Raw genomic sequence first — 21,096 nt, 5'->3', positions numbered from 1 at the left:
GGCTCCGTATCGCTAATAAAGGTGTTGAGAAGCCAAACACACACAAAAAAGTGTTTCTCCACTTTCTTCTGTTTTATTGTCACATGACTCCAGAGACTGAAAGATTTCCCAGGAAGGTCACTTCCTGGTCGTTCATCCGTCTAAGGAACAGTCCTAAAGAGCTTGTATTAATTATCCCTGCATGTGTAGATACACAGAAATTATATTTAAGCACCAAGTTCACATTTTGCAGAAACAACAAAAACACATGGAAATAAAGAATCCAGTCATCCACGTTAGCTTGTAGCTACACAGAGATAAAAACCACAAATGAGAACAATCCACAGCGACAGAAACAAAACGTGTGTGATAACCCGTGAGCTAGGTCAGCTAACATTAGCGTCCGATCACTTCCTACTTAATGTCAGGATTGACGAGGTTCAAAAATCCGTTAGCTAGCATTAGATAACTAGCTTCCAGACACTTCATGCTAATGTATTTTACTAGTGAGTTTTGGGGCATGTTTATTTAAGTCTGGGTTGTTGTATGCTAAAGTTAGCCGTTTTGCTAACATGTTATCAAACATGTCTCTAAACCCGAGCTACGCGGGGCGATGCCCGTCCGGAGTTCTACTTCCTCGTGTCCTGACAGTAGTAGAGCAGTCAGGAAACGTGGGAATGATAACGATTGGTCAGATTCCGGACATTTATGTGACCTCACCCCAGCATTTTAGCTAACAGAAAGACGCTAACGCTTCCACCCGGCGCCTCTTCCTCGTCTCTCAGGCCGTCCGGTCCGGAGGCTGAAGCGTCTTCATCAGTTTTTGAGCTACAGGCAGGAACTCCACCTCCCTGCAGGCCCTGTGGAAGTCCCTCAAATCTTCATTTTCTACCCACTTCAGAGCCTCCTCTTCATCTAAGGGCGAGAGGATGAGGAGGTCAGAGGAAGGTTTCGTTTTTAATACCTTTCAGCATCGTGTTTGGAACTCATGCAGCCCCTCGAGGTGAGCGTGGAGATGGGAGGGTGAGTTAGCAGTACCCCCCCCCCACTGAGGGTTATGGAGGTGAGTTAGAACATGCCCCTCCCAACTTGACTCCCCCCCTCGTGATGTGAGATGAGATCACCGGACCGACCTGAGTATGTAAACAGGATCTGGAGCAGAGACTCTCTTCCCCGTCCGTCCAGCAGCTCCTCTGCGCCGCCGTTAGCGCCACCAATCATGTTCCAGAGCGCCTGACAGACCTGCCCCGCCAGCTGCCAATCAGCTGCTCCCAGGTCCTCCAGGCAGTCCACAAGCCTACCCACACACACACGCACACACACACACACGCACACACACACACACACACACACACACGCACACACACACACACACACACACACAGGGAGCAGAATTCACATGACTGTCAGGTTTGTGGGCTTTAGCTGTGTGTGTGTGTGTGTGTGCGTGTGTGCGTGTGTGCGTTCAAGCAACTGTCATTAAGTTGCAATAATCAAATCAAATTAAATTGATCAACACAAGAGATGCAACAAGCGTTTAAAACACAAAACGTCTCCAGGCGTCTCGGCCCTTACTTGGCAGCGGCCCCCTCCAGCGAGAGGCTCCTCCTGTTGGGGGGGTCCATGGCCAGATTGGTGAGGACCCCACATGCGGAAAAACACACGTCGGCGTTTTTTGAGTCGAGCAGCGTTACAACGAACCGGTGCACTGAGGGGGGGGGGGGGGGGCGAGAGGGGGAGAAAGCAGGGCGGAGCTTAAAGTCAGCAGCCATCTTTAAATCGACTGCAGCCGGCCTTGGAGATAAGTCCCGCCAAGCAGCCCTGTGATTGGCTGAATGCGCGTGCGTCCCGTACCTCCGTTCTGCATGAGGAAGGCCCGTGCGTCCTCGTGCACGGACAGATTTCCATACACCCTCATGGCCTCTGCATGAGGAAGGCCCGTGCGTCCTCGTGCACGGACAGATTTCCATACACCCTCATGGCCTCCAGCTTGGCCTCCATGCTGGAGCTCAGCAGCAGCTTCAGCATCACTGGGGGGGGGGGGGTAGACCGACATTATCACTCTCTGCAGTCTCAGCGGTCACTCCCAGGTGTGCAGCTCTCAGTCTCACGCTTTGCGATGGCGAGCCGACCGCGCCCGAGGGCGGCGCTCTCTCCCTGGTAGGAGGACAGGTTGGCGACGGCGGCGGCGGCGTTCACCATCAGCTCCTCGTTGTCCAACACGGACCTCAGCTCTGGTCAGAGACGAGAGGAGAGGGGAGGAGCTTCCTGAGATAACGAGCTAACCAGCCGGACCCAGGTGAGCGATGAAGGCGGATCGTTCACGTGACACGACGGCGGCCTGCCTCGTCTTCAGCGGCGTTATCGGAAACGCAGCTTTAATCTGAGCTTCGTTTGGACCCGACATGGCGTCTGATTATCAGCCGGCGTACGAAGGTCGCCGTGACCCGATCCGAGAGGCCAGCAGCAGACGCCCCGAGCGGCGCCGTAAATCTCACACAGATGTCACGCCGACTTCCACTTCCTGCTCGCGAGCTGTTCATCAATCAGGATGCACCGAGCGTCTCCAGTCACCGTTGACTTCCTGTCATTCGCCTCAATATGCACTCGATCGACCCCTAACTGTGTGTGTGTGCGTGCGTGTGTGTGCGTGTGCGTGTGCGTGTGCGTGCGTGCGCGCGCGTAGGAGGCAGCCACTAACAGATGGAGATCTCGCTCTGTAACAGTTCAACCCGTCCTGAGACGCTCCGCCCACGGCGAGCGTTTCAGACAGAGCGGGCTGCGGACGCGGTTCAACGTCCTCCCGATGAAGCGAGCGGCGCCGCTCTGGCCTTTAGAACACGTCAGCTGGAGGGGGGGGGGGGGGCGCACCTTGAACAGAAACGCTGCAGCGGGAGGAACTCAGGCCCGGTTCCCAGCGCACAGGAAGTGGTTGAGGAACTCGCATGTTTACTGCTACATGCTACATGCTACATGCTAACCGCTATTGTTTAACCTTTGCATGTCATAACGGAACACGGGAGATAAATCTAGGAGCTGCAGGCGCTTTAATAAATGATGGCGTCTGGCGGCTTGACACGCCCCCCTGCTCACCCAGCGTCTCTAGACGCCCCCCCCGGCTCACCCAGCGTCTCTAGACGCCCCCCCCCGGCTCACCCAGCGTTTCTAGAGGCCCCCCCCGGCTCACCCAGCGTCTCTAGACCCCCCCCCCCCGGCTCACCCAGCGTCTCTAGACCCCCCCCCCCTGCTCACCCAGCGTCTCTAGACGCCCCCCCCGGCTCACCCAGCGTCTCTAGACGCCCCCCCCCGGCTCACCCAGCGTTTCTAGAGGCCCCCCCCGGCTCACCCAGCGTCTCTAGACCCCCCCCCCCCGGCTCACCCAGCGTCTCTAGACCCCCCCCCCCCTGCTCACCCAGCGTCTCTAGACCCCCCCCCCCCTGCTCACCCAGCGTCTCTAGACGCCCCCCCCCGGCTCACCCAGCGTCTCTAGACGCCCCCCCCTGCTCACCCAGCGTCTCCATCAGCAGCTGAACGCAGGCCGCGTTGGTTGCCAGGTCTGGACCTACAGCAGGGTGGATGCACATGTTCGCCAGCACCCGGATCAGCTTCACCAGCACATCGTCGTCCTCTGGCGCCCCTGCTGGAGGCGGCTCGCAGGGGGACAGGGGGCTCTTCTGAGGGGGCGGGCCGTCTCTGCGCTGGTAGCGGTCGTACAGCCGGAGGAGCGTCTCCACGCAGCCTTCGCTCTCAAAGAGCCGCAGGCGAGCGTCGTCGCTTTCGGCCGCAAGGTTCCCGAGGGTGAAGAGGAGACGAACGACGAGGTCCTGGGGGGGGGAGAAACGGACTGAAGCGGTGCCACACGGTGGAGAACAACCCCCCCGGAGCCGAGGAGACGTCTTCAGAACAACAAAATGCACTAAAACAAAAAGCTGCAGGAAGCTATGGAGGCCATAATAGCAACGAACAGGAATCAATAACGTGTTTATTCAGTGTAAAACACGAGGCGTCTATCGGGGAGTATCGCACACTCACCGACAAAAGAGGCAACAAACCGAGGGCGTGCGTCACAAACACACAAACTCAGAACTCGCTTTTCTCCCGCAAATGCAACGTGACCTTCAACCAAGAACAGGACGAGCCGTCCAGGTACGAGCTGCTCACGACACGCACACACACACACACACACACACACAGACACACACACACGCACACACACACGCACACAGACACACACAGACACACGCAGACACACACACACACACACACACACACACACACGCACACGCACACGCAGGCACACACGCACACGCACACGCAGGCACACGCACACGCACACGCAGGCACACACACACACACACACGCAGGCACACACACACACACACGCAGGCACACACACACACACACACGCACACCACAAATCAACACTTCCTTTAAATACGAGTCATCAGCAGCTGATCCTCGTGTTGACGGGTTTATTAATCTGTTGAACGTTACTGAAGCATCACGGCGAGACCGCAGCAGCCTGAACAACGGGAGGAGGCGGGGCTTGTTTTAAAACAAGAATAATTGATGTATTTTGATGCCACGCGGCTCATACAACATAATTGTGGTCTTCTGGAAGGCCTGAGGTACCAGTTTGATCTGAAAGCTAGGCTAAGCTACGCTAAAGGTGTTAGCATACTAGCCTTCTCGGGTCACATGACTCTGACAGTGAGGTAAGCAGAATCCCAGGCCAACATGTTTGTGCTCATGCACGTTCCTCAGACAGGTGCATGCTAACGCCTTTAGCTTAAAATGAGCCCCCGTTGTCTTCAGCAGGTTTATCTTTCATTGTTTCATGTCAGTCACGTCTGACTCCTCCTCCTCTTCCTCGCCTCCCCCTAGCTCCAGGGCGACTGAACGTCCAATCCCACGTGAGCGCTACGTGCAGATGGACACAACGTCCCGTGAAGTGCTTGGACCTGATGTACACAAACAGCTCAGAGGGGCGGGGCCGCTGGAGCCGGACCAGGACGGGCCGGGTCGGGCTCACCTGTTTTTGGTGGTGCTTGGCCAGCACATCTAAAAGTAGCCGGCAGCAGTCGGGGGTCTGCGCCAGAGCGAGGAGGCACTCCGAGTAAGAGGAGAGTTTACTGAGGGACACAGGACAACAAATAGCACCATGACTCCGCCCACCACTCCGGCTGAAGAAAGAGATATTCAATCAATACTGCTATATATATATATATATACTGTGTGATCTCTACTAGTTCCTGTGTGATCTCTACTAGTTCCTGTGTGATCTCTAGTTCCTGTGTGATCTCTAGTTCCTGTGTGATCTCTACTAGTTCCTGTGTGATCTCTAGTTCCTGTGTGATCTCTAGTTCCTGTGTGATCTCTACTAGTTCCTGTGTGATCTCTACTAGTTCCTGTGTGATCTCTACTAGTTCCTGTGTGATCTCTAGTTCCTGTGTGATCTCTAGTTCCTGTGTGATCTCTACTAGTTCCTGTGTGATCTCTAGTTCCTGTGTGATCTCTAGTTCCTGTGTGATCTCTACTAGTTCCTGTGTGATCTCTACTAGTTCCTGTGTGATCTCTAGTTCCTGTGTGATCTCTAGTTCCTGTGTGATCTCTACTAGTTCCTGTGTGATCTCTAGTTCCTGTGTGATCTCTACTAGTTCCTGTGTGATCTCTACTAGTTCCTGTGTGATCTCTACTAGTTCATGTGTGATCTCTAGTTCCTGTGTGATCTCTAGTTCCTGTGTGATCTCTACTAGTTCCTGTGTGATCTCTAGTTCCTGTGTGATCTCTAGTTCCTGTGTGATCTCTAGTTCCAGTGTGATCTCTACTAGTTCCTGTGTGATCTCTAGTTCCTGTGTGATCTCTAGTTCCTGTGTGATCTCTACTAGTTCCTGTGTGATCTCTACTAGTTCCTGTGTGATCTCTACTAGTTCATGTGTGATCTCTAGTTCCTGTGTGATCTCTAGTTCCTGTGTGATCTCTAGTTCCTGTGTGATCTCTAGTTCCTGTGTGATCTCTACTAGTTCCTGTGTGATCTCTAGTTCCTGTGTGATCTCTAGTTCCTGTGTGATCTCTACTAGTTCCTGTGTGATCTCTACTAGTTCCTGTGTGATCTCTAGTTCCTGTGTGATCTCTAGTTCCTGTGTGATCTCTACTAGTTCCTGTGTGATCTCTACTAGTTCCTGTGTGATCTCTAGTTCATGTGTGATCTCTAGTTCCTGTGTGATCTCTACTAGTTCCTGTGTGATCTCTAGTTCCTGTGTGATCTCTAGTTCCTGTGTGATCTCTAGTTCCTGTGTGATCTCTAGTTCCTGTGTGATCTCTACTAGTTCATGTGTGATCTCTACTAGTTCATGTGTGATCTCTACTAGTTCCTGTGTGATCTCTACTAGTCGTGCGTTACCTGAATATCCTGGAGACGTTGGTGCAGATGTCCGGGTGGTGGCGATGAAGACGTAGCACCACACAGAGCTCTGACAGCACGGAGAAAGAGACGAAGAGCGAACGAGCAGCACGCAGATTGGCGAGGTTCCTCAGGGTCGCGGTCAGCTGCAGGGGTCAAAGGTCAGGGCATTACCATCCAGGCAGTGTTGCGTGTGTGTCGGTGCGCTCCGTGTCGGTCACGCCGCCGTCCTGAACCGGAAACCATTCCGTACGGACATTAATCATTCCATCACAGGAGGGAAGCAGGAAGTCCAGGCCGCCGCAGCGCTGGAAACTCACGCTGCCGCCAGCGTACCGAGGCGGGATAGACGCCAACCAGAACGTGGTCCTATTGGACCAATAAACGTAAACGAGAACATTTCTGTGGTCGAACGCCGTGTTCCTAAAACGCCGGAGTGCTGACCTGAGAACGGCGAACGACTTTATGACTTTACACCCGAACGCTTCAGCCGAGCCCGTTCTCAGCACTCTGTGACCCACCTGCAGCAGAACCGGTCCCGCCTCGGCGGCGGCGTCCACCGAGCACAGCCTTCGGAGGAGCTTCTGGGCTGAGCCCAGGAAGTTCTTGTCCAGCAGGAGTCTGAGGACGGAGACGTTTCCCGACAGGCACCTGAGCGTCCCGACGCAGTAAAGCAGAGTTGCTCCGTGCGCCGACACGTCCTCCGTGCTCAAGAGGCCCAGCAGAGAATCTGGAAACGGAAAACGTTCACATCTGTAAATCATCTGGCAGAGGAAAACAGGACGGTCAGACCTGGTCCCGGCCTCCGGGCCCCGTCGACTCCTGTCCTGTGGTTTTTGACTCTTCGAGGAAAGCTAGAAGAAACAAACAAGCCACGCAACCGATGGAAACACGAGCTCCTCCGCCGAGGCAGAAACAACAGAGCGGCCTCCGGGCCGGAACGTTTCGCTCTGGGAGCAGCTCGGACGCCAGACATGAACGCAAACATTTCGCACACAGAGGAGCGTTTAGCGTCGTGTTGCTGTGGTCGGCGCGGCACTGAAGAGGCGTTTTCACCGATGAGCGTCCCGTTCCGGAATAAGGCGTCGTTGCTTTCCCTGCAGCTGATCTGGAAGACGAGCTTACAGATGCTGAGCAGGTCGTTTCCAGTGACGCACAGCTGGAGAGAAACGAACAGGACGCCGCGGTGAGAGCGGCCTAGCGGCAGCCCCCCCCCGCCCCCCCCTCGGACTCAGGCGACTCACGGCGAGGCAGAGCCGGGCGATGTGCAGGTCCAGCCGGGCCACGTGGAGGCCGGTGAGGCGGAACAGCGTCCGAAGGATCCTCGACCTCTTCTTGCAGCGCAGGCCGAGCAGGCCGGCGTCCGCCAAGGCGCCATGGAGGCGGCCGCACAAAGCGCACAGACGGTCTGCGGCGCCCTCGGAGTCACCTGACATCGCAGGTAGACACAGAAACTCATCGACGACGTCAAGTTCAGGGCGACACGTCAAACATTAACCGAGAGGGCAAACATCCCCAAATGAAAACATCGGGGTGTGTGTCGGCACGCACAAGACGGCCGCCCCGTGCGTGTGTGTGCGTGCGTGCGTGTGTGTGTGCGTGTGCCTGCGTGTGCGTGTGTGTGTGTGCGTGCGTGTGAGCTGAAATCCTCAGTATCAATAACACATTGTTAAAACAACCTCCCCTCCCTTTTCCGAGAAGCCGTTCTGGTTTCTGTGTTCAGATTCAACATTTCTGCAGCAGCCTGATCCAATCTCCACGCAGAGGAAGAGGAGGGCGGAGCCTCTTCCTTGTTTTCGAGGTAAAGTAAATGTTTCTCCGGCATAAATACTGTTACTAAAAAAAGCTCTCGTCACCCTGCGAGATTGTCCCACTGAAACTGGGGAGTGTTTTATGCTAGAGAGCATTCGCCAGGATAAATATTTAACATTTATCTTCCATTAAATTTGTGGCGTGTTAAAACATTTAGAGCCACGGCTTCTCTCTACCTGCTGCCCCCCCCTCCATTTGTCGGAGGAGAGGAGCGATGGAGTCCTCCCACGCCGATGACTCTCCATCCTCCTGTGTGATTGTGACGTCGTCTCCACATCCCGGTTCTGAAACGTGCAGAAATAGCAGTTAGCCAATTAGCAGCCCAGACGGCGAGAGCGAGTGCAGTTCACAAGTTCACCGTCTTAAAATAAAGCAGCAGGAAGTTTGATGCGGCGATGAAAGGTCGTCACCCACAGCGCTACTTCCTCTTAGTTCTTTTTCTGTGCCGCCGTGACCCGGCCTGCGTGGGCGTGCAGACGTGTGTGGCGTTTCGTCGCTGAACATCGGTATACCGTGTCTGCAGAGTTTGTGTTCATGCGAGCGTTCCTCTGGACGTACCCGTCCTCCATGTCGATGCGAACGCCGCTGGTCTGGATCCACAATCCTCAGCAGTGCTGCCGCACAAAGAAGGACACAAGCAGAGTCCGGTTACTTCACGAGGAATAACTATCACCACTGGAAGAAGCGCCTCAGAGGTGTAGTTCCACCTAGCGCCACTGAGTGGTACTATTGCAGCACTGGTTGAGACCACCCACGTGTCTGTACATTTGTGTGCATCACCAACTGAAATCCCCAACAGACAGGAAGTCAGAGCTCAGCTCTGTTAATGTCTGCTGCAACCGTAACGGTCATCCCAAAGCACGCCTGCTGGCATGCAACGCTGCGGCTGCTGCATAGCTGCACGTCGCTCGCTGCATCTCGCTGCATCTCGCTGCATCTCGCTGCACGTCGCTCGCTGCACGTCGCTCGCTGCATGCCGCTCGCTGCATGTCGCTGCATCTCGCTGCACGTCGCTCGCTGCATGTCGCTGCATCTCGCTGCACGTCGCTGCACGTCGCTCGCTGCATCTCGCTGCACGTCGCTCGCTGCATCTCGCTGCATCTCGCTGCACGTCGCTCGCTGCATCTCGCTGCACGTCGCTCGCTGCATGTCGCTGCATCTCGCTGCACGTCGCTCGCTGCATGTCGCTGCATCTCGCTGCACGTCGCTCGCTGCACGTCGCTCGCTGCATGCCGCTCGCTGCATGTCGCTGCATCTCGCTGCACGTCGCTCGCTGCATGTCGCTGCACCTCGCTGCACGTCGCTCGCTGCATCTCGCTGCACGTCGCTCGCTGCATCTCGCTGCACGTCGCTCGCTGCATCTCGCTGCACGTCGCTCGCTGCATGTCGCTGCACATCGCTCGCTGCATCTCGCTGCACGTCGCTCGCTGCATCTCGCTGCACGTCGCTCGCTGCACATCGCTCGCTGCATCTCGCTGCACGTCGCTCGCTGCATGTCGCTGCACATCGCTCGCTGCATCTCGCTGCACGTCGCTCGCATGTCGCTGCACATCGCTCGCTGCATCTCGCTGCATGTCGCTGCACGTCGCTGCATCGCTGCACGTGTGTCTGTTAAAGGCCGGGTGGACGGTCAGACGGACCACAAACACATTTCTGGGCTGACAGAATTTAAAGTGAGTCCAGGTGGGGGAGAACCAGGAAGCCGGCCACTGGGCGGTCCCCAATCAGCATCTCTTTGGCTCAGCGCTCTGGCTCCATGGAGGCGGCACACGGAGAACATCAGAGCGATAACAAGGCCTCTTTGTGTGCTGCTGCGTTCTCTGAGACGTGACCTCATCACCACGGTCCTGCTGCAGTCCAGCCGTGCCCAGACGGCTCCTCAAATCTAATAGAGAGCCATTTGGCTTATTGGAGGCCAGGAACCTGGAGGACGTCTCATCTCCCGCATCTTTACATCCCATGCAGCTCAGCTGGAGCATCTATTTCCACCTGGAGTGGGTGCTTTTGTGCTTTTCTCTCTTCGTCTCTGTCGCTGATTGCGACATTAAAAGCTCTGACCTCACAGTAATCAAGAAGGGGGGGGGTTATGGTCTGTACCCCCTGCGGAGCCCCAGAGAGCAGAGCTTTTAGCCTCTCTGCTTGTCCCGGCCGGGATCGCATGCTTAATTCTGGCAACGTTTTACGGCGGTCGCCACTCCCCCCGCATTTATCCGGGCTGGGGGGGGGGGGCGTGCTGCCTCTGAGGCTGCGTTGAATGACCACAGTTTAAACCTGCAAACACGGAGTCGTTTATGCTGCCAGACTAGGTCATAAACTAAAAGGTAGAAATTAGGAAACGCATTTAAAAGTAACAAAAAGGTGACATAGAAATAATGAAACTATATTTATGTCTGAATTCAATCGTTTTAACGGCATAATGTTTGGATGTAAAACGATAACACAACACAAAGGAGGCCGTATTTCCAGCCGTCTGCAGGAGGACACGCCTTTCAAGTCAACCAGAAGGGAGAAAAGCCCACCTTTCACCAGCGCTCGTGCCACGTTGACGGGGACCGCCGGGGAGACGGTTCTGTCCTGGTCGCTGTCCTGGTCCCGGGTGGAAGCCCTCTGAAACACGGAGGTGAGACGCAATGTTCAGGCCCCCGAGCTACACGGCTGCCGGTTTGAATCTGTCCACGGGAACTTAAATCAGGGGGATGTGAATCCAGGCAGGTGCCTTTGACAGCAGCTGATTGGTTTGTTTTCTAGTATTTCCTGTTAGAACGGGAAACTGTGCCCATTTTTATCACTAGAAATTGTCAAAGAGACTTTATCTGCATTGTTCGAAAGAAATTAAGAATGTTGGATCACAGAACCTTCAATTATTAGCATTTCATCACGAGCATGCGGCGTTTATGAAGCTAGAAATACTGGACTACATGTCAAATGAATACTTCAGTAATACTTCAGTAATACTTTCCTTCCTTACCCTCTAAAGGAGGTAAAGTGGTCAGAGATCCAGACCGGACGAGATGCGCCGTCCGATTCTTCACCCCAGGTGGGTCGGTGGGGGGTTTGGGAAAGACCTTAACGTCAGACGGGACCGGAAGCTTCGGCTTCTGGAACCACACAAGCAAATATACGGTGTGAATACTTATAGGATAAAAGATCTAATTAAATTGGCGACTCACTGATTTGTATTTTGGATCTCATATAATAATATCAATCCCAATTATTCACGCCTGATAAGCGTTCACAGACGGCACATTTTAGATAACCCTCATGTGAAGTCTGGTTTTCTGAGAGAGAACCTACGTGGTCCAGAGGAGAAAGGCGGATTCCTGAACCCGGCCTGCAGTCGGGAGCGTCAGCAGGTTGAGCACAAAGACTGAAATTAAAAAGAAATGAAGGATGTTGGATGACGGGAGCTCCCGACACGGATATTTAAAGGGTTTAGTAACTGACCTAGAGGATGATGGAGGCCTCTCTTCATCGTCTGCGGGGACGGAGCTCTTTCCAAAGAGACACCGGTGTCCGTCTCTGGGGGTGAAAGGTCGCTGGGTGGACTGGACTCGCAGCGACCGTCTGACCTCACTCACAATCTCTGCACTGGTTTTCCTCCCGACGTTTCGCCGAGCGATGAACGGGCTGCAGGTTTCACGCTTTCCCTCCATGGCGGCCGCTCAGGAGAGAGTCTGCGGGCCTCGGCGGGCTCGGCGGGCTCCGGGTCGGGTTCACGGCGCCGGCGGCTGCAGAAAACAGGCACATCTTATTCTGAGGGTCAAACTAGCATGGGATGTTCCTTTCCTTGGTGGTTTTTGTTTCCGATCGGACAATGTGAAGTAAAAATATAAAGAGAGAAGTACTCTGAACTTCACATATATACTCGGAACTTCCACCGTGACAAGCCCGAAGAGCGGCGGTTCGTCCTGCTGCGTTCACGGACGGTATAACCCAAAAAAAAACAACAATAAAGCCTCCAGATGTTACATTTATGGCGGCACCGATGACGCAATGCGGCCGCGAGTGACGAGAACTCCGCGCGTTCACGCTTCGTGTCCATGGTGACCAAACGCCGCGTCGGTGTCGCGAACAAGGAGCCAAAACAACACAATTAAAACGTTAACATGAATAAATTAACGAGCTAAACCGATAAGAACAATAAAACCGTGTGAAGCGTTAGACGGCGGGGAGGCTAGAGACGTTCGAGGCAACTTGTTTGAATGAAACCGAAAGAAAAAGTAGAAAACTTACGTTTAACTGCGGCAGAGATCATCTGTAGGCGACGGCGTCCATTTTAAATCCCACAGTCGTCATCCACGGAGAAAATAAAACAGTCTGCACTTCTAAAACTAGTTTAAAATGGTTGAATTTTACAGCTTAAAACTAGCTAACCCGCAGAAAAACAGGTGCGCGAGAGCCACTGTGTAATCTCGCGCGAAGCGGTGACGTCATTTCAGCAGCCGCGAAGACGGATGCGACCTTCAGGTTCGCTCGGAAAAGTTAAACTTTCAAGTAAATCTTTGTTTTGAAATCTGCGTCACTGATTCTGCTGATAAATGTTAGGCCCAAGTCAAAGTACAAGGTTTCCCATTATTTATAGCCATAACAGAACTGAATGATCAATAGTCAGGCTGGCGTGACTATTGATCATGTGTGCATCACTTGATCGTTGCATTTGGGTGGTTTAATTTAGCAGTTTTCGGGCCGGTAATGACCCGAAACGATGAAAATATGAGTGTAGAAACACGGGAAAAGAGTTTTTTTAAATAATATGTTCCCTTTAAATGTAATTGTGGTTTAGCTGGAAGCAGCGGTTGTAGCCGTAACCTTTCACCTCTCCTCCATTCACGTGGTTCATTCTCTGTGACCCATTCTCTGTGATCTGGACTGATCCATCCACTCGACCGTTCCAGAGAATGCATGCATGGGAAAATAAAATAAAACCGATTCCCAGAAGAACTCGGGATTCGGGATGAGCGTCGTGATGCAGGGCTTCATTGATCCGACTCACTCCCAATCCCGTCCACTCGTAAATCATTTTTATCACGGTGAAACATACATGTTAATCTTGCGGCTCCCTGGTTGGATTTAAATAGCCTTGCGTGCTTCAGTCTCTTGGATACAGCGGGCCTGATTGGCCGAGAGCACGTGCTGGCCATGCCCAATCACAAGGCATCACCGCGAGGCTCGACAGCCAATGGGAGGAGGCGCTTCAATCAGCGCTGCCCACATCACACGGATGAACGGGGCTGATTGGTGACACAGGAAGTTGGCATGTCGCCGTGGCAACCAGCTCCGTCGCAGGCTCACGGGACAGGGGTGTCCTCAGCCGGTCCCGGTTTGACCCGTCTCTCTGTGAAGCCCTTTCACGTCTCCGTATGCGGCGGATTGTCCCCACCGATCCGCCTCGAAGCGGTTATTTGTTCTGACCGAGATCGGAAGGTCATTGAGTCGCCGCCTGATCTCATCTCTTCAAGGGCGTGGGACACATCTCCTGCTCACTCGCATTTACACGCACGCGGTTTTGACTGGCGTCACCCAGGCACGGAGACGACGACGTCCTCGACGCAGAGGTCTCCGTTGTCTCATGTGCTTCCGTCACACGAGGAGCGTGACGGCGTGTGATTAACGGCGGCGGCGGCCTTCCCTCTGTCCGGATGCATGCACATGTGGACCCGCACAAACAAAAGACCAAAGTGAAGCCCCCGTGCAGCCGGTCGTTTCAGCTCCATAAACAAAGTTTAACTCTGCGTTGACGGACACGCAGACGCCCAGATGTTCGTGTCAAAGCCGGAACGCGCTCATAAACACATGTGTCTCGCAGATGAGAGGGGACGAGGACGGGGGGACGCAAGTCCCCGCGGCGCATGACGAGCGTGCACAAGGACACGAAGAGGAAGTCAAAGTCACCAGCGATCCTTCGAGAGGGACTCGGCGCCACGTTCTCCTGGAGGCGGGAGAGATTCCGTTATCCAGATGTGCGTCGACGTTGAACGGGTCCTTCCTGTCCGACGCTCCTCCTTCAACGTTTGGGTCACGTTTCAAACACGCTAAACATCGAACATGAGGTGAGGAACAGCAGCCGCTAATGCTAGCAAAAATGCTACGCTAACATCTGGCCCGTCAGCGCACGCCAGCTAGCTAAAGAGCTAAATGCGATGAAGCTGGCGAACTGAAATGTTATTGATCTGAAATAAATGACCGATACATCTACTTTCCAGGCGATCAGATCTTCCTGAAGACACCTTGGTGATTAAATGGCGACGCGGTGGAGGCTAAGGTTCCATCGTGACCTCTGACCCCTCCCGTAATGCGGTTTCCCTGGGGGGGGGGGGGGGGGGGGTTAATGGGATCCTCCAGCGACGCCACCGCCACACGGGGGGCTCACACATCGGAGGTGCGAGACACGACTCCCCGACTCCTGCCTGATCATCATCATCATCATCCTCTCCCTGTGGCCTTGACAGCGGAGCAGTAACACAGGAGGACGAGGGGGGGGGGGGGGGGCGCGGGGGGACATGGAGCATCCATCACCCCCCCCCCTCAGGATCTCCGTCCATGGAGACAGATTCAGGGATCAGCAAAGGCCGGTGGACGCGTCCCCAGAGATCGTCCACTCAAACAGGGGTGGGGGGGGGGGGGTCACGTTTCACACTCGGGCTAATGAGCTGTGACTCATCGATTGGTTGGAAGTGTAACCAAGCGGGAGACGTGATGGATGAAGCTTCTCTGAGTCTCTGAGGCTCCATTTATCTCGGTACCTTATCTGAACTCACACACACACACATCAAAGACGGGCTCTGTGTGTGCATGTGCGTGCGCGTGCATACGTGCACTAAGTGCTGCAGTGGGATGATGTCATCGGTAATGGCACGCCGCCACAGATGAGCATTGTCCCGCAGCACCTCCATTCACAGGCGTCGAGGAAGATTAGAGCTCGGAATCACAGGCTGACAGGTCTCCTCATCATCATCATCATCATCACCATCATCATCATCATCATCATCCCGGAGTCGCACGTAGCGAGCCGGCCTTTCGGGTGAGACTTACAGACGCGTGGATCCACGTGGGAGGACGAAAGGTGCGAAGACAAGGACAGAAATAGGAGAAGACGTGAGCAGAAAGGACGGGAGGAGGAGAGGAAACGGATCAGCACCGGCTGGAACATCTTCATCAGCTGTTTGCAATAATCAAATCACTCCAGAGCAAGAAGATCAATGGATCCATCCAACAGATGTTAAAGTGTTCTGACCCTGAAGGACTGGAGCCTCCAGACCCGATCCAGATCCAGCTTCTGGTTCCTGAGGAATCTCATCCCAGTCCTCCGGGTCTGGAATAGTCCCGGTTTTCCTGTTACAGCCTCCTTGAGATCCAGAACTTCTTCTGGAACCGGGTCTTGGTGGACTCTGAGATCTGATCCGGTTCTGAGCTGCTGGTTCTTCTGGGTCTGGGGGCTGATGGAGCCCTGATGGGGATCTGGACCTGAACAGAACCACCTTTGGGACTTTGGACTGAACGATTCTGCATCCCTCTGCTCCAACAGTAGCCTCACTTCCCATAATCCTTCACTCCCAAGTACCAAAAACAAGGCGTGAACATCGGCGCGGGCCTGGAAGCGATTAGCACCGTGGTTGCCCCCCCCCCCCCCTTTGCTGATGGTTTGAGGACGATGTGGTCGCCCTTCATCGCTTCGCTGTAAATACCAAGACTCTGTTTTCTTCTTCGCTTGACTTCACGGGGTTAATTTGATGTTTCGTGTTTCCTTGTCGTGGCTGGAGGGAGGCGGAGCTTCAGTATAGCCGTTCAACACAAACATCTGGACGTTGAGCAGCACCAACAGAACTCCTCCAAGGCCCATGAGGTCACGTTGGTCCGGCGCCGCTGACCCAACCCCCCCCAGACATGAAAAACACGGAGACCAAAAGCAAGTGGAGCCTCGCCGAGCTTTATTTACATGCGCCTCATTTCTTATACAAACTAGATTACAATTCAAAATGGAATACACGGGAAAAATACCCACTAACATCAAGTCGAGAAGACGCGAGGTTAATAAAGGGCAAAGGTCGTAGGAGGCCCGGCCTGGGCCGCTCCAGGATGGAAAAGAGGAGGCAATGAGTCCAGAGGGGGTCGGGTATTTAGTGGTACGCCTCCTCTGTTCAGGTGTCCGGGGGGGGGGGGGGGGGGAAGGCCTGATCCGCTACGACTGCACGAAACGTACGGAACGCCTTCCTGCCAAGAATCAATAACGGGATAACGGGATTGGCCTCGCCGGTGAGCAGGGGAGGAGCGAAGCACGGAGAACACACGATGACTCAGAGCGCAGGTGTGTTACGGCGGCTAGCGAAGCGGAGGAGCACCATTTGTAAAGGAGCAGTCCGCCCAAAAACGGAACTTTAATCAGGATCCGTCACCCCGACGGCAATGGAACGTCACCCGACGGTTCAAAGTCCACCGAGTATTCCTGAAGCCGAGCTAAAGGAGACTCAGCACGGACCCCGACTCAGGTCAGCCAATGGGAAGGCGGCGTTGGGTCATGTCCCGCATGTCCTTCAGACGGGGGTCCTGCCTTTAGCTGAATAACGGAGTCCTTTCTGACGTTCCTGAAGCCCGGAGGACAGTGTTTCCCTGCGTCCGCATCCGTGCACGTGCACGTGCACGCCGTTCATAACGAAGCCAGCGGCGGGGGGGGGGGTGCAAACGTTGTGCTCGAGGGCCAGGAACAGCGTTCCTATCGGCGTAGGACGGCACCCTGGGAGGGGTCCAGGCGGTTACGGCTCGGTCATGCATGGAGCCTCGTGTGGTCAACCACGCGCACGCACACGCACACACACACACACACACGCACACACACGCACACACACACACACACACACGCACACGCACACGCACACACACACACACACACACACACACACACACACACACTATTATACATAGCAGGGAACACACTTCCATAAAGAAGGATTCGCCAGATGCTACAACCGGCTCAACAAGTACGCTGCTGGTGTGTCGTCGTCGTCGCCCCCCCCCCCCCCCCCCCCCCCCCGGCGTTGCTCGTCATTTCTTCGGTTTCACCTTCAGAGGTATCACAAAATCCAAGGGTCAAGTACGACGTGAGTATATACGGACATACAGGCAGGATATATGCATCTCACACAAGTCATAATGCATAAATACAGACATGCATACAGTCACCATGGGGGGGGGGGTCAACGTCCAGGTGAGGAAAGAAAACGATGCGCTCGGGACGTCACCGGCGGGAGCACCAATCATGTCCGTGAAGGGCGTGTCACGAGTCCAACAAGGGCGGAGTGGGAGGGGGGACAAAAGACGACGTGAAGAAGTCTTTGTCTCGACGCCCCTCCCCCCCACCAGGTTACAATTTCACAAAACATTTTTTTTTTTTAATCAAGAAATGTTAAAACACTATTTGAATGTGACTCCATGTTAAACAGGAAGCCCCCCCCCCTCCCCCCACCCCTGAGTGATTATTCATAAAAAAAGTCCCGTTAAGCTCCTGACAAGGAAACAGCCGGGCCGAACACAAACCCCTGGTGTCACCCTCTCTCTCTGTGATGTGTGTGTGTGTGTGTGTGTGCGTGTGCGTGTGCGTGTGTGCGTGTGTGTGTGTGTGATTTGGCTGCCAGCATATCCTACAGTCAGTTTCAAGTAATTTGGCAATATACACAGATAGCTTATTGTTGCGCCGGAGAAACGAATGGCTTCTGGAGGAATGGGCGGCGCTCCGGGGGCCCGGGGGTCCGGGCACGGCGAGCTCCCGGGGCAGAATTCAACACTGATTTCATAGCACCTGTTGTGGTGTGGAAATGTTCACAACCCCGGCACGCAGGTTTCCTATTGGCTGCACCGCATGCAAAGATAAAGGAAAGACCCCCCCCGGCCCCCACACTGCTTCTTTACTACTCTGCACTGCATGAGATTTTCTTCCTTTCGTCTTTAATGTTTTTTTTTACAGTTAGATAAACTCTAAAAGTTACGTTTTCTCGTACTACTCAGCTAAAGGTAATAAAACGTGCTCCGGGCGGCGTTCCCTTTGAGCGGTGTCTGCCAACGAAAACCGGACGACGAGGCGGCTCTGAAGATCCGAGCGCATCAGAAGCCATTCCCAGCTTTTCGTCTCATCGATTCGTCGGTTGCTTTTTTTTCGGACGATGCAGGAAACAGAAACACTGAACGTTTAACGTTTAACGCCACGAAGCGAGAACAGACGGAGAATAGTTTTAACACCACGCTGGAACAAATGCCACTTCCTGAATCTGACAGGTGTTCCCTCCTTCAATGTCTCGTCCTTGTAGTCCCACCTGAAACCCCTTCGGATAAGCCCCGCCCCTCCGATATCAACAGACTGGGAAACAAAGGAAAAATTGTATAATTCTACTGTTTGTGAGTTCCACAGGAGGCTCCGCGGGCAGCGCGTCCGGCGCGGGAAAAAAGGCGGAGCTTTGGAGAGGAAGTCGTCGTCTGTAAACACAGGGGGCTCGTATTTCACGTCGCGCTGATGGCAGCTTTGGCAAACAGGATGTCGTGCGTCCGATGGGCGTTGCCATCTGGAGGGTAAACGTTTACCCCCTGGCAGCTCTTCTGGGGTGTTCCAATCACCAACCTGCTCCGCTCCACCCCCCCGACGGACCCCCTCAGCCCGGGACCCAGCTCTGAGACGTCTGCTTGGAGGTCGTGAAGACGCCGTTCATATTGACCAGCGAGTCGAAGTTAAAGTCCAGGCCGTCGGCGTCCATCAGCTCGTTCCTGATGATGGAGTCCATGTCGCACTCCAGGCTGCTGTTGAACATGTCCAGGTCCAGGTCTGTGGGGAAGCGGTCTTGGCAGAGCCCCCCCCCGCCGCTGCCAACCGTCCCGTTTAGGAAGATGGAGGTGTCGATCTGCATCGAGGAGGAACCGTTTCCTCCCAACGGCGAGAGCAGGAGCTGCTGCTTGGCGTTAGCCAGAGCGTTAGCCTCGTTGGCGAGGTTCAAGGCCCCGTTCAGGGACCCGTTCAGGGACCCCCGGGCGCGGTGGCTACCGTGCAGCGTCTCCCCTTTGCTGCCCTGAAGTCCTCCGGTGGTCCCGAAGGTCATTACCGGGTCGTTCCGCAGCATGAGGCCACGGCGAGAGTTCTGGGAAACGACCGCGGCGGCGCCGGCCTGTGACATCAGCGGGTCGGACTGGGTCATCATGACGTCTCTGTGGCTGTGGCCGTCAGCATTCAGAAGGTCCTGCAGCGTCTGGCTGCCGAAGCGAGACGGGCCGACGCTGGAGAACGACGTCTGCTTGTTCTCTTGGATGGTCTGCATGGGGGACGGACGCAGGGAGGAGCCCGCCGCATGGGGGCCAAAGATGGAGGTACCGTAGCCGTTAACGCCACCGCCGGGAGAAGGGTTGGAGGACGGCGAGGAGACGGAGGGAGGCGATCCTATCCCGTTGGGTTTGGACCCGAAAGTGAACCCCGAGGAGCCGTTTGGAGCGGACGGCCCCGTAACGGTCGGCGCCAGGTCGATGTTATCCAGCAACTCGCCCATCAGGTCGTCCGTGAGCCCGTCGTTCAGGTTCATTGTGCCCGCCAGGTCGGCCAGGCGGGGCAGCTCGGCCGGGGCAGACTTCCCGTTGGGTGTGACGTTGGCGGGGGACAGCGCCCTGCCGGGGCTGGAGTAGAGCATCGGCGACGGGGGGGGCTCGTCGTCGGGAACCTCGTCCAGCTCCGGGTTGGCGAGGATGGGCGACAGGCGACCGCTCAGCGTGCTGGCGTTGGAATTGGTTCGCGAGCGGAAGTCCGTCCAGGCGTCCAGCTCCTCGCTGCTGCGAGACGTCGGGCTTCCAGGCCACTTGGAGAGACCGGACGGACTGTCGGCGCCGCGCTCGCCGGACGCAGCCGCCGCAGCCTGGAGAGCCGCCTTCTTCTTGGCGGCTCGTCCGCGGGCGGATTTGGTGTACTTGTTGCCGTTGTCCATGGAGACGGCGCGGCGGCGGGGTGCCTTTCCACCCTTCCCTCCTTCCGGGTTGATCATCCACCAGGAGCTCTTCCCCGTTCCCTCGTTCTGGACGCGGATGAAGCGGCTGTGGAGGGAAAGGTTGTGCCGGATGGAATTCTGCAACACAAAGATCGGGAAGGGAAGACGGTCGATCAGTAGAGGTCGTAGAGGTCGTGTTCCTGCTTCGCGTTCGCCAACAGAGCGCCCGACGAGCGCCTCTCGCTAAACCGGGTTCCGCAGCGAGAGAAGGATCTGAAGCTTCACCAATAAACCGACAAGGAGTTGCTCCTTTCTCCTCCTCCGTCTGTGCCCCAGGAGCCACGAGGCCTCCTCCATGGCCCCTTCCTCTCCTGCTGCTGTTCTGGGCCCTGAGGGACTCCGCCGGCGATGCTATATCCTCCCATTTAAACAGCCCACAACATGCACACATTTTCACTTCCAGAAACGGAACACGGCGCCGGGACTCGTTTTCCACCGAGTTGTTTGGGAGTCTGCTGTTAAGCTCAAACGGCGTTTTGGGACCGCGGAGCCTCTGGAGACTCAATTCCTCGCCGCACGACGATGGCAGCGACGTGATAGTGACGTTGTAGTTTTTGGGTGAACTGCCCCTTTAATAATTACGTGAACGGACGCTTCTATTCTGTGAGGTGAGGTAAGCTGAGAAGTGAAACCGGAGAGACCAGAGTTCATCCTCTGGAGGAATGACATCACGCCTTTATTCCACAACGTTTTATAAACGCTTCCAGCTGCCAGCGAGACGTAAAGAACCGGAGAAGAACCGGAGACTTCGTGAAGGAAAAGGAAAACCCCCGGGAGGAGAAACGCCAGCAGAATGAACGGAATGCGAGTTTCCTTCTCGCCACCGCTGCAGGACTTTACCTGCCAGAACCGGACGCTCCATCAATCCCTCCTCCTGCACCTCCTCCCACGCTT

At 55.1% G+C, this 21,096-nt stretch overlaps 2 protein-coding genes across 2 annotated transcripts; both read right to left on the bottom strand.

Moving 5' to 3' along the window:
• Positions 1-51: 51 nt before the first annotated feature.
• armc2 (armadillo repeat containing 2) lies at positions 52-11,847 on the bottom strand. Its single transcript, XM_068754125.1, has 16 exons — positions 11,639-11,847; positions 11,489-11,561; positions 11,163-11,292; positions 8,371-8,478; positions 7,627-7,811; positions 7,439-7,541; positions 6,904-7,112; positions 6,383-6,528; positions 5,012-5,111; positions 3,488-3,803; positions 2,091-2,213; positions 1,963-2,009; positions 1,834-1,900; positions 1,555-1,687; positions 1,113-1,276; positions 52-894 (listed from the first exon to the last, which is right to left on the bottom strand). The coding sequence occupies exons 1-16, from the start codon at positions 11,845-11,847 to the stop codon at positions 761-763; spliced, it is 2,247 nt and encodes a 748-aa protein (XP_068610226.1). The 3' UTR covers positions 52-760.
• Positions 11,848-17,224: 5,377 nt separating this feature from the next.
• LOC137909541 (forkhead box protein O3-like) lies at positions 17,225-20,202 on the bottom strand. Its single transcript, XM_068754008.1, has one exon. It carries the CDS (start codon positions 20,197-20,199, stop codon positions 18,832-18,834), a length of 1,368 nt encoding a protein of 455 aa, XP_068610109.1. The 5' UTR covers positions 20,200-20,202; the 3' UTR covers positions 17,225-18,831.
• Between the last annotated feature and the right edge of the window lie 894 nt (positions 20,203-21,096).

The sequence above is a fragment of the Brachionichthys hirsutus genome, chromosome 20, assembly GCF_040956055.1.
Source record: "Brachionichthys hirsutus isolate HB-005 chromosome 20, CSIRO-AGI_Bhir_v1, whole genome shotgun sequence".
NCBI classification, from domain to species: Eukaryota; Metazoa; Chordata; class Actinopteri; order Lophiiformes; family Brachionichthyidae; genus Brachionichthys; species Brachionichthys hirsutus.
Note: the sequence above shows the minus strand (reverse complement) of the source record. Positions and strands in the feature narration are given on the sequence as shown.

What these genes read in the sequence shown, in the direction of transcription:
- armc2 (XM_068754125.1), bottom strand. Translation starts at nt 11,847, where the DNA reads ATGGAGGGAAAGCGTGAAACCTGCAGCCCGTTCATCGCTCGGCGAAAC. An exon ending in GCCTTTCTCCTCTGGACCAC is followed by an intron (nt 11,293 to 11,488) that starts GTAGGTTCTCTC and finishes GTGTGGTTCCAG; the next exon opens with AAGCCGAAGCTTCCGGTCCC. An exon ending in AACGTCTCCAGGATATTCAG is followed by an intron (nt 5,112 to 6,382) that starts GTAACGCACGAC and finishes TGTGTCCCTCAG; the next exon opens with TAAACTCTCCTCTTACTCGG.
- LOC137909541 (XM_068754008.1), bottom strand. Translation starts at nt 20,199, where the DNA reads ATGATCAACCCGGAAGGAGGGAAGGGTGGAAAGGCACCCCGCCGCCGC.